This window comes from Lithobates pipiens, unplaced genomic scaffold, assembly GCF_037356315.1.
Source record: "Lithobates pipiens isolate NorthernLeopardFrog02 unplaced genomic scaffold, aLitPip1_a1.2 Scaffold_23, whole genome shotgun sequence".
In the NCBI taxonomy this organism is placed as follows: Eukaryota; Metazoa; Chordata; class Amphibia; order Anura; family Ranidae; genus Lithobates; species Lithobates pipiens.
Window position 1 is genome coordinate 230,607,355 of NW_027507785.1, and position 12,398 is coordinate 230,619,752.

A 12,398-nucleotide genomic window follows, 5' to 3' on the forward strand; every position below is an offset into this window, starting at 1 on the left:
GTATAGAACATCTTTTAAAATTTCCAATTTTCATAAACAAACAAATATTGCTTTTTCACAAACTGAAGTGCAACTTTAAAATATAAGAAAAAAAAACTGTAAACTCTATTGCCATAGCACATATTACCTGAATCGATTACCACATTAACCACTTCACCTTCAGAAGATTTAACTCCTTTCCTGACCAAGCAATTTTTTGTGCTACGGCACTGCGTTACTTTAGTGCAACTTTTTGTTTTCCACAAGTAGAGCTTTCTTTTGGAGGTGTTTAAGGTGGAGTTCCACCTCCCCTCCCCCAAAAAAAATGTATTAAAAAAAATTGAAAGAAAAAAACATTTGGAGAAAGATTTTTATTTTTTTTACTCACCTCTAAATGCATGTTGCTAGGGGGTCCCTTGTGGTCTGCCTCCTTCTGCTCCTATGCTCCTGATGTCACGGCGCAGGAAGGGAGATCGCCTCTCCCCCCTCCCTCTTGTCAATCATCTGTGACACGTATCCGGTCCCAGATGATTGCACGGCCAATGACAGCACGTGGCACGGCTCGCTCATGCCCAGCGAGTGCCTGGCTGTGAAGCCACAGCTTGGTGCCCACAGTTAAAATGCTGGCACCGCCGAGCGGAGGGGGGGACGAGCAGGACTTCAATCCCCCGCATCGCTGGACCCTGGGACAGGTAAGTGTCCATTTATTAAGTCAGTAGCTGCAGTATTTGTAGCTGCTGCCTTTTTTTTTTTTTTTTTTGTGGGAACCCCGCTTTAATCGCCTGCAGTTTTTTATTTTTTTTTAAATATAAGCAAAGAATTACCAACAATTTTGAAAGAAAAACAATATTTTTTACTTTCTGCTCTGAAAGCATCCAATAAAAAAAAGTGAAAAAAAGCATCAATTTAGGCCAATATGTATTCTGCTACATGCCAATCCCAATAAGCATATGTTTATTGGTTTTTGCAAAAGTAATAGCTGATAGGACCCGAAAGTTGCGGTATGTCATACTGACGCACCGCAACAACAATTGCCGCGATGCACGCCCCCGCGGGTGCACAGCGGCTTGATATCCTGATAACGTCATATGACGCCCGTTCAGGATAACGCAACCACTTTGCCAATGTCATTTTGCTATATGGCGGGCGGCAAGTGGTTAAACCCATTCAATCCAACTATGTGACTATATGTCATCTTAAAGGGCAGGAAGATGATAGTAACTAGTACCCCTGGAGCACGGCATTGCAGGAGATGCACTGAGCTGTAAAATGTTATCCATTCACTAATGACCTATATTGATAAAGTGGAGATGTAGTGATAGTGGTTGATATACACTGAACAGTGGATTCATATATTCGTTAAATAGTAGATCGCTGAAAGGTCTGATTAACTTATTTGCAACCTGCTTTATTTACTCTTTGAAATTAAAATTATAAGATTCTTTTTCATATTTTTAGTTTATTAGTACAACTTGAAAACTTGTACTGTATAAAAAAAAATCTAAAATACAGTAATATTTGTCCACTATATGCCTAAAGCCTAGCATGTATGACTTTAATAGTATTAGATGCTGCAGTTCTATGTAAGTGAAATATTTTGTTTTCCTCTCCAGGACCGATGCATCCATGCACACACACCTAGGAGGAGCACCAGTGCTGTCACCTCATTAATCTGAAGCTGTACCCTACAAGCTCATCATCTTTAATGGTAAGACCGGCTGTGTTGCCTGAGGTTAAGGGTTTTCCCTTAATTTTGTATTATGTGCATTAGCTTTTTTGTGGCATTTTTTGCATGATCATCTTGTGTAAACACATTTTTAATGCATTCTTTCTAGTGGTTCTTAGACAGTGCAGTACGCCTCCTTGCTGAATGATTGGCAAAAACTACCAAATGAGCCAACCTTGCTCAAGTCAGCAAAGTCTAAAACTTGTAAGGTGTCTAAGCTGAGTTAGTTTATATCAATGCAGATGGGAATGAGGAGCAATAGAGTGGAAAGACAGACATTGATGGCTCTTTTGATCTCTGGAGATCAGTTATGATCGCAATAGTTTTTCTAAGGAAGAGCTAACAATGGGTGGACATCTGATTATTCTCATACACACACATTCCATCAAAATCTGAAAATGCCTCACATATCCGTGTTTTGCTTCTGTATATAACTTTATCTGAATAGGTTTTGCTTAATGATAAATACTTGCAGTGGATGTCTCATGTCCAAACAATTGTACCGAAACAAGAGGATCTGTAAAGCAGGAAGCACAATATGCATTTTTAAGAGAAAATACTTAGGCTTTATAATATTAACAAAGGTGGGTAAGATCACATCCCCATATATCTATATAAAAAGCGAGATACATTATAGATTCAGCCAGAAAAGTCAGATTCTGGTCTTCATTCGGTATACAGCTGCAAAAACCAAGAAGTATATTTTCCGACACTGCAGTGATACGTGACGCCAAGCTTGTCATACAACGCTGCGTCCTTCTAACGTTTTCTTCTCAGAGTAAAATGATTCCATCTGGAGAAGTGGCTGATGAAGTGCTTCTTCACACAGAGAATTACCTTTTACTCACAAAGCTCTTCATAACATTTCCCCAAATCCAGGCTGAATTAGGACGCTCTATCACAGATCAATGAACATTACCTAGATTCATTGCTTGTAATATCCGTTTTATGATCATGGCCAGCCGTTGAAGACCAGTTTGCCCTCAGCAACTGCACTTTTTTTTTGTAATAAAGCAACAGATAGCCAAGGATTCGTGATTCACTGGAGTTATACCATTACGGGAACTAATGTATTGAATTATCTGTCAGCCTAAGATGTCAGATGTTTGACATTATGCAAAATTCAATCAATGTTTTATCTTTGAGAAGTACTCCAACAGGGAGACAGGTCTAGGTTATACATTGGCAAGAAAGCTAGTTTTCTGTTGCAATGCGACACTTAAAACTTGCAAGTGATGTACGCCTCATGACTGCCCGAAGTTACATGAGCCTAATTATCATGGATTAAACATTAATTTCAATCACACTGGAAAGTAAGAGGAATGTCTGGAGTTGAAGTGCACGTCAAGGGACCATAACGTTATGGGACAGGCTACAGCATTAAATACTTTTTCCTCTTGTACCTGGGCTCAACAAATTCCAGGCTGCTGTTACATACCAATATCAAGAGTTGGCCCACCCCTTCTGATATTCTATATACCAATCCTATGATTGGTATAGGTCTTAGTGGTTAGTATGAACTTCTGGAAGGTGGCAGGCCAGCCCACAGCCCTGGAAGCTGATTGGCAAACATTGCAAAAATAACGTATGCTATTTAAAGTTCAGCTTCACTCATTTTGCATTGAATGATCCTCCCCTTGTGGGATAGATGACTTTCATGGTACATTAGCATTTAGCAAATTAAAACTGACAGGATAGACAGCTGTATTACTACACCAATAAGCAGGGGTGTTGCTAGGTCTACAAAAGATCTGTGGCTAGAGCCCATAGCAGCGTAGTAAAAGTCATACGCTTGGATGGGCATACACCATATATACAGCAATATACATGTGTGTGTGTCTATATATCCCCAGAGAGCCCCCCCTTACATTGGGGTCCCCAGAGCCCCCCCTTACATTGGGGTCCCCAGAGCCCCCCCTTACATTGGGGTCCCCAGAGCCCCCCCTTACATTGGGGTCCCCAGAGCCCCCCCTTACATTGGGGTCCCCAGAGCCCCCCCTTACATTGGGGTCCCCAGAGCCCCCCCTTACATTGGGGTCCCCAGAGCCCCCCCCCCTTACATCGGGGTCCCCAGAGCGCCCCCCCCTTACATCGGGGTCCCCAGAGCGCCCCCCCTTACATCGGGGGGTCCCCAGAGAGCCCCCCCTTACATCGGGGGGTCCCCACAGAGCCCCCCTTACATGGGGGTCCCCACAGAGCCCCCCCCTTACATGGGGGTCCCCAGAGAGCCCCCCCCTTACATGGGGGTCCCCAGAGAGCCCCCCCCTTACATGGGGGTCCCCAGAGAGGCCCCCCCTTACATGGGGGTCCCCAGAGAGGCCCCCCCTTACATGGGGGTCCCCAGAGAGGCCCCCCCTTACATGGGGGTCCCCAGAGAGGCCCCCCCTTACATGGGGGTCCCCAGAGAGGCCCCCCCTTACATGGGGGTCCCCAGAGAGGCCCCCCCTTACATCGGGGTCCCGAGAGGCCCACCCTTACATCGGGGTCCCCAGAGAGGCCCACCCTTACATCGGGGTCCCCAGAGAGGCCCACCCTTACATCGGGGTCCCCAGAGAGGCCCACCCTTACATCGGGGTCCCCAGAGAGCCTCCCCCTTAAATGAGGGTCCACAGAGAGCCTCCCCTTAAAAATCGGGGTCCCCAGAGAGCACCCTTAAAAATCAGGGTCCCCAGAGAGCCTCCCCCTTGCATCAGGGTCCCCAGAGAGCCTCCCCTCCCCTTAGGGACCCCTGCAGAGACTATGGGCTCCAGATTCCAGAGAGCTATAGCCCCAAAAGCCACCCCTTAGCAACGCCACTGCCGATAATTTTTTTTTAATGACTCTGGATATCCTCTGGTCTTTGGGGGTCCTTTGACAACTGTGTTGCACTTCATATTCTGTGCACAAGTTGTAACACTACAAAGCCATAATCAAATCTACTTTAAAGCTATTAGATGCAGGTCATAGTTTTGAGGTAATATGACTGCTATTTTACTTTAATTTCAGGATAATTAATAATTATAACAATAATGACATTCAAGCAATATTGAACGTCTTAAAGCATAAAACCCAGTCTACATTAATCTGTATGTTTGTACTTTCCCCTTCACATTGTGCAGCTTCTCCTATTTTAGCATTTATCTAGGTTTTTTTTGCCATAAAATTGTAGAGAGAAAAGGTTACATGAATATCCATGCTTTTTGTCATCCTTTTGTGCACAAGCCTGTACGAGAAGTCCGGTGGAGCCAGCACATTACTGCAGTAACACCCACTCAACAGTGATTGACATTTAGCAGACATCATGCCTGTCTACACTAATGCACACAGCTTTCCCTAAATGTAAACCATAAAAGACAGTGAACCCAATGCTGTGTGTTGCATGTTTGGAGTCCAGATCACACGGCACACCATAGGACACTAGTCTAAGCACCTCTTCCATACTCATCACAGTTTCTGTGTAAGTGGATATTGGTGCACACAGCAGTTCATTCTACTCACTGAGAAAAAACATTGCATTTACACATTGAGAACAATACAACAACTTATAGCATATCATTAGCTGCATTTGGTGTCCTCTGTAGTAACCCTTTCTAATCCGGATAAAACTCTCTATGGAAGATGTTTGCACCAAAGACACAGCAGCAGCAATTGACACCCCCTGTTGAAGGCAATCATTAGGTGTTGTAGCAGACTGGGTATCTCAAACCAAGAGTGTACCTGCTGCAATGCCCTTTATTCAGAATTTAAAGGCAAACAATGGGGAGTGGAAGGGGAGAAAATGAAAAAGAAGCACAGGTTTCCACCAGAGGTAGACCTAGATGGGACAGAAACGTGTGAGGCTGACGTTCTGTTTTAATGCTGTAGTAAAGCATATAAATTGCATTGTGGTAGCTGTATTTATTTATTTTTTTATTATATCCTAGTTGGTATAAACCTACTCAACTATGACATTCGTGGGTAAAAGGGCCACACACAAGAGCTAAAATTTTAATAGCCCCATAGATCCCTGGCAGTTTGAGATCTGGCATGCTCATAAATACACATTATTTAGCAGGCCAACTTGAACTTTTTACAGTGTGACTCTGGCATATGGTTATTAGTAAGGATTCTTTACTAAAGATATCTTTGGGACATCTTAATAGTAAAATATAATTTAGCTGCTAAATTAACATTGGCATTACAGAGGAAGCCATAATGCTGAGCTGTCAATCAGATATTTTACTTCAATTTTCTAAACTGTAATAACAAAAATAGAAAGGGCTGAACTATTGCTTTGTTGTAATTGTATGATTCTCCATGGAAGAAACGTAATTTAGATTAGAAAGGTTTTCTCGAAATTTAAAACTGTAGTAGCTTTCATATTACATTTGCATATGTTAAATTCAGAAATCAGAATCTTATCACCAGAGATTCTTTTAGTTTAGGAAGAATAAATTACTTGGAAAATGAGCACAGGGATAAAATGTGACTCAGAGAAGCAAGGGCACAATAGAAGCCATACCAAACCATGCAACTGCTAAGAGAGCCAGAAGCACAGGGAGTCAGTACTTGCTGGATGCATAATCATTTAACCAGGCAGCAATGTCATTCAGTAAATAACTTGGATACAGATTCATATCGTTTGGCACGTCTTTCAGTTTTGCTGTGGTAACAGTTATTATGTTGTAGTGTGTGTTATTATTTTAGAATTGCACAGGTCTCTATAATAGGCATGCCAGTGGATGGGTGATTGAAGAGCCAGTAGGCGCTATAATAGCATCATTTACAAACCTTCATCAGTTTATCTTTTAGTGTTTTTTTTTTTTTTTGTTTTTTTTTTAAGAAAATGCGCAGTTCAATAACATAAATATTACATAAGTGTGCAGTCATTATTTCTTCTCATGGAATGGACCTATAACCATGTAAATAATGTATTTATCATGAATTGGTATTTTACCTTAAAGTGTTAGTGCAAAAATATAATTTATTGCAGCTAACATGTACTTAGATGTTGTGGCTTTATAATTTGTCTTTTCACATATTTTCTCCCTTTTTTTTTCACCCAAGGAACTTGTCAGTAATGCACTTTCCTTTCCTAGGGTGACAACATTTACGTAATGTTCATCTTCGGAGGAGCAGCATTGTCACCCTGTCAGTATAACAACCAATTTATTATTCCATTAATGTTGAAACTAGTCGAAGTATTTTTTTTTGCAAAGGTGTTTTATCACGGTTACATGATCATTTAAGTTTTTGGGGCTTTTTGAGATGTGCAAAGAGACTACACATACACTTGTTGGTATAATATTTAAGTAATGACAAACACAGATCCAAATAACAAATGTAATAATATTGGAAAATGTGAAATACTTTAGCTGTAGATGCCTTTCCTGCCAAGGAACCCCCCCCCCCCATTTCTGGCTTGGCAGAGATGTTTAAACCAGGCACATGAATTAAACTGCTCTGGGACAAGACTAGCTATTACAAGTTTTAGCTGTAGTATATACAGGACTAGTGAGTATGTAACAACCAGAGGTAACAGTTTGGAAAATAACACCTTTTCAGGAAGAAAACACAGTTCCTGAAAGAAAATTAGTGCTTGGCCAAATGGTCAGTTTACAATGACACTCCTAAAGCAATTGGGTCAGTTAAGGTAAAACCATCCTTATGTCTTTGTGTGGCCCTTTAACCAGGTTTTGGAGGCATTCCTGTGCATTAGTGAGCCACAATCGAGGAAATATTAATTTCTCCATCACAAGGGTTTAATTATCTCTGTTTTTATTTTATCTCAATTTGGTGGCTCTGTTTTCTGCACTCCTTGGTAGACACCTCTTAGGACCTCACTGCTCATTCCATGCAGAAGAGTTTAGTATTTTAACAAGTGAAAAGCCATACAATCATCTTTGTAAAATTATGCACATGTGAATTGAGACAAAATATCTTTGATCAATTAAAATCAGCAGAAAACAAATAAAAAGAACTGTGTACGTGAACATTAAAATTCTTCCCACTACACCATCCTGATTTGCAAAGTGTATGCAGAAAATTAAACCGAGAAATTGAAAAGAGTAAAAACAAACAGCAACACAATAAATAGCACAGCGCAAAGCAAACCTATAAAGGTACAGAAAATTCCCCAAATGGAAAGAGAAAATTAAAACCTAATTACAAGTTGGTGTTCAGCTGACCATGGTAAGTAAGAGGAAAGCAGAAGAAGCAACATGTCACAAATAATGGTCCTCTTTATCTTGGTGACCAGCAGGGTGATGGATACTGCCTGGCACACTTCCAGCTGGCATGTTTTTAGCTTTATAGAAAGTTGTGGTTATGGGGAAACATGAGTGTTGATAAGTGTTGATAAGCATGTTATACAGGAGTGACTATGAGAACAAAAACAGCTGTCATCACTAAACATAGATGGTTGAGAATATAACCAGTGTAAGATGGCAAAAGATGGTTCTGCAAATGTAGTTTATTTGCTGTCCATGTTCTTCGAAGAGATTTCTGCCTTCCTTCCTGTCTCAGCAACAGTAATTCAGGGAGATCTCACAAAGACAAACTACACTAACAAAACCATCTTTTGCAATCTTGCACTGGCTATTATCTCAACCATCTATGTTTAGTGATGACGGCTGTTTTTGTTCTCATAGTCACTCTTGTATAACATGCTTGTCAACACTTAGCGGTCATGTTTCCCTATAACCACAACTTTCTATCAAGCTACAAACATACCAGCTGGAATTGTGCCAGGCAGCATCTATCTCTGTTGGTCACCAAGATAAAGAAGACCCTGTGCCTGCATGGTTTTCCTCCCACACTCCAAAGACCTGCTGGTGGGTAAATTGGTCCTAGTATTGTAGTTTTATTGTAAGTGTCATTTTATATTCATGTATGTATAAAAAAAAATGGTTGGGTACCCTTAGATTGTAAGGCTCTTGAGTGCAGGGATTGATGTGAATATACAATATATCATATGTAAAGCGCTGCGTAAATTGATGGCGCTATATAAGCTGTAATAAAATAAATGTTCTAATCCTACTCTTCTCTAAGAGAGTATATTTTTGTTGGATTGTGGGAAGAAAGGTGAAAGTGTTATAGCTGAACTCCTCTTACAGTCCTGTACAGCAGAGCTCGGAAAAGCAGCACAAGGAGTCAGTCGGCTGTGATGCAGTACGCATGTGTTAAGAAGGAATGTGCTGACTGGAGGAAAGAGAGAAAACTGACATAGATAAGTTTGTCCATATGCTGCTTCTCATTTCACTGTCCAGTCACAGGCTGGGGAAGTGGCAAGACCTGCAAGTGTTCTTTAATGGCAACTGGAAATAAAAATCAGGTTCCTTGCCCTTCCAAACTGGTCTGTGCTGTATGACAGCACTGTGCAACTCTAATATAATGGATGATCAGACATACGCGTCCTTTGGCAGGTGAATCAGCTACCTTATGTATTTTTATATCTATATTTAGGGGTTTAACTATTTATTTGGAAAAGCCCAGGCAAGCACAGGAGAAACTTTAACCACTTCAGCCCCGGAATGATTTACCCCCTTCCTGACCAGAGCATTTTTTGCGATTCTGCACTGCGCCGCTTTAGCTGACAATTGCGCGGTCATGCGATGTTGTACCCAAACAAATCTGATGTCCTTTTTTTCCCATAAATACAACTTTTTTTGGTGGTATTTGATCACCTCCTGCGGTTTTTATTTTTTGCGCTATCAACAAAAAAACACTGACAATTTAGAAAAAAACAATATGTTTTACTTTTTGCTATAATATCCAAAAAATAAAAAAATTTCTTCCACAGTTTAGGCCGATATGTAATCTTCTCCATATTATTGGTAAAAAAATCGCAATAAGTGTATATTGATTGGTTTGCGCAAAATTTATAGCGTCTACAAAATGGGGGATAGATTTATGTCATTTTTTTTCTTTCTTTTTTTACTAGTAATGGCAGTAATCTGCGATTTTTTTTTTTTTTTTTTTTTTTTTTTTTTTTATCGGGACATTATCGCGGACAAATCTGAAACTTTTTTGATGCCATTTTGGGACCATTGACATTTATACAGCGATCAGCGCTACAAATAGCCACTGATTACTGTATAAATGACACTGGCAGGGAAGGGGCTAAACACTAGAGGGCGATCAAGGGGTTAAGTGTGTTCCCTGGATGTTTTCTAACTGTAGGGGGGGTGGGCTCACTACAACATGACCGAGATCACTGCTCCTGATGACAGTGAGCAGTAGATCCCTGTTATGTTGCTAGGCAGAACAGGGAAATGTCTTGTTGTGTCCCTGTTCTGCCACTCCTCGCTGCAGTTACGGGCCACTGGTGAACATCAAGTTTGTGGGACCCGCGGGCACTCTGCAGCAGCGGGCACCCGCCCTCTAGGCGGTAAAGTTAAAGGGACATACGGGTACGCCCTTTTGCCTGCCCATGCCATTCTGCCAGCGTAAATCGGCGTGCGGCGGTCAGTTAAGCTCCACACAAACACTACCTGAAACAGGAGTTGATTATAAGAGCTTACTACCTTCCATAGAGCCACATTGAGCCCTACCACTAGCACTTCAAGATATCCTTTATAATTTACAGAACAGCGGTTCCTAATGACATACAGTACACTATATTGTCAGAAGTATTGGGATGCCTGCTTTTACACGCACTTTAATGGCATCCCAGTCTTATTCCATAGTGTTCAATATTGAACACCCTTTGCAGCTATAATGGCTTCAACTCTTATGGGAAGGCTGTCGACAAGGTTTAACCGCTTGCCAACCAGCCGCCGTCGTTCTACTGTGGCAGGTCGGCTCTCCTGCCCAAATCGCAGTAGCTGTACAGCAGCTCCTGCAGGTGCGATGGCGGGTGGTTTGCGCCTCCTGCGGGTGACCCACAATTGTATGTAGGTAGATTGGGGATCTGCCTTTGTAAACAAGGCGGCTCCCCATTCTGACAGGAGACATGACAAAGATCTACTGTTCACGGTGATCCATGTCCCTGCCAGCCCATCCCCCCTACAGTTAGTACACGCTGAGGAAACACATTTAACCCCTTGATCGCCTCCTACTGCTAACCCCTTAACCTACTCAAGTCATTTTTACATTGATGCATTTTTATAGCACTGATCAATGTAATAATGTCACTGTTAATCGATTAGTTGTTTCGCCCCTACTATTAAAGGTCATGTGCGTGTAAAGGCAGATGTCACAATACTTTTGACAATATAGTGTATTTACTAGCTGTCCCTTTTTAATTTAATTGAAAATATTTGAATTACACTGAAGCAGGTCTTAACTCTCAATGAACACAGACTATTTTTAAACCTTATGCTGCTAACATTAGTAAATAGATATATAGGAAAGTAATATCATATTTACTTGTTTTAATCCTCTTTGTTAGATTTCTTTTTTTGTTTACAAAAGCTTTATTTGTCAGTTAGAAAATACAAATAAAATGCATATAAAAATAATTTTCAGTAAAGATATAGCATAAAACGTAGATGATAATACAAGCTAGGGTTAACATAATGTGAGGGTGGTACAGAAATTAGAGGGGATGGGAAAAGTGATACAGATAGTAGAATTACGATTTTATGTACAGGACATAAAGAGAGAAGAGAGATTTCGAGTGGGGGTACCAGCATGTGATCAAGGTAGGGACCAGTATAACCATTTGTTGTTGAAGATGTGCATACTGTCATATAAAGTATGGTGAATTCTTTCTGATAGCTTGAGCATTTCCATACGGTTCAAAACTTGCGACCAGAGAAGGGTATTAGTTCTCCAATTTAAAGCAATCATCCATTGTATCGAGCTAATGAGAGAGTGAAACAGTCTCGTGCAGGGAGTAGGAGTGTTAGGGAGATTGGCATACAATATGCATACTTGTGGTGTAAGGGAGACTTTGTGCTTTGAGGATAGCTCAAATCTGGTGATAGCGGTTTGCCATATGGGTTGAAGATGAGGGCAACTCCAGAAAATATGAGCATATGTGCCTGGTTCTGTGCAGCCCCTGAAGCAATTAGGGGAAGTTTCGGGATAAAAGGAGTGAATTTTGGAGGGGGTCATGTACCATCTTGAAAATAGTTTGAGAGGGGTTTCTCTAAAGGCAATTGCTTTATTACTTTTCCGGAGGTTGTCAGTCATCTCACTCCAAAGTTCTGGGGTGAAAGAACAGTTAAGCTCCTCCTCCCATTGTATCATTGGGGCAGATTTTTCCGGGGTGGAGGAGGAGTTTAACAGGTTATAGAGTAGTGAGATGAGACCTCTGTCTCTAGAGGAGTGCAGACAAATGTGTTCAAAGAGTGTTTCTGAAGAGAGGGGTTGTAAGGTATAGTGAAGATCAAAAAATTGTTTTATTCGGTCATAACGTGTGAGTTCCGTAGGGGGGAGGTCATGCTTAATTTGAAGTGAGTTGAATGTAGGGAAAGAAGATTTATAGATAAAGGAGCCCAGTGTAGAAAGTTTGTATTTAGACCATAAAGCATATTGATTATAGACATCTAAAGAAAGAGAAAATCTCTTATCACCGAGGAATGTGGTAAGTGGGGAAATGGTAGATGCAAGGTTAAATGTATCCTTGATCTTTGTCCAGATTTGGAAAAGTTGAGCCACTATCATGTTAGCTTTGTTTAAAGTACGAAAATTGCTGTGATTCGACCATAAAAGGCCTTGTAAGTATAGAGGAAGGATAGAAGCAGATTCAAATGTTTTCCATGGGATATTATATATGGGGGCATGCCAT

General features: G+C 41.1%; 1 protein-coding gene across 6 annotated transcripts in view; it reads left to right on the top strand.

Moving 5' to 3' along the window:
* Positions 1–12,398, top strand: part of DIPK1A (divergent protein kinase domain 1A) — a 233,511-nt gene that overhangs the window by 160,452 nt on the left and 60,661 nt on the right. For all 6 annotated transcript variants that reach the window (XM_077452912.1, XM_077452908.1, XM_077452909.1 and 3 more), the window contains one exon: positions 1,593–1,687. In XM_077452912.1, coding sequence (XP_077309038.1) covers positions 1,685–1,687 — 3 coding nt within the window. In that variant the 5' untranslated portion in view covers positions 1,593–1,684. The remainder of the gene's footprint in view (positions 1–1,592; positions 1,688–12,398) is intronic.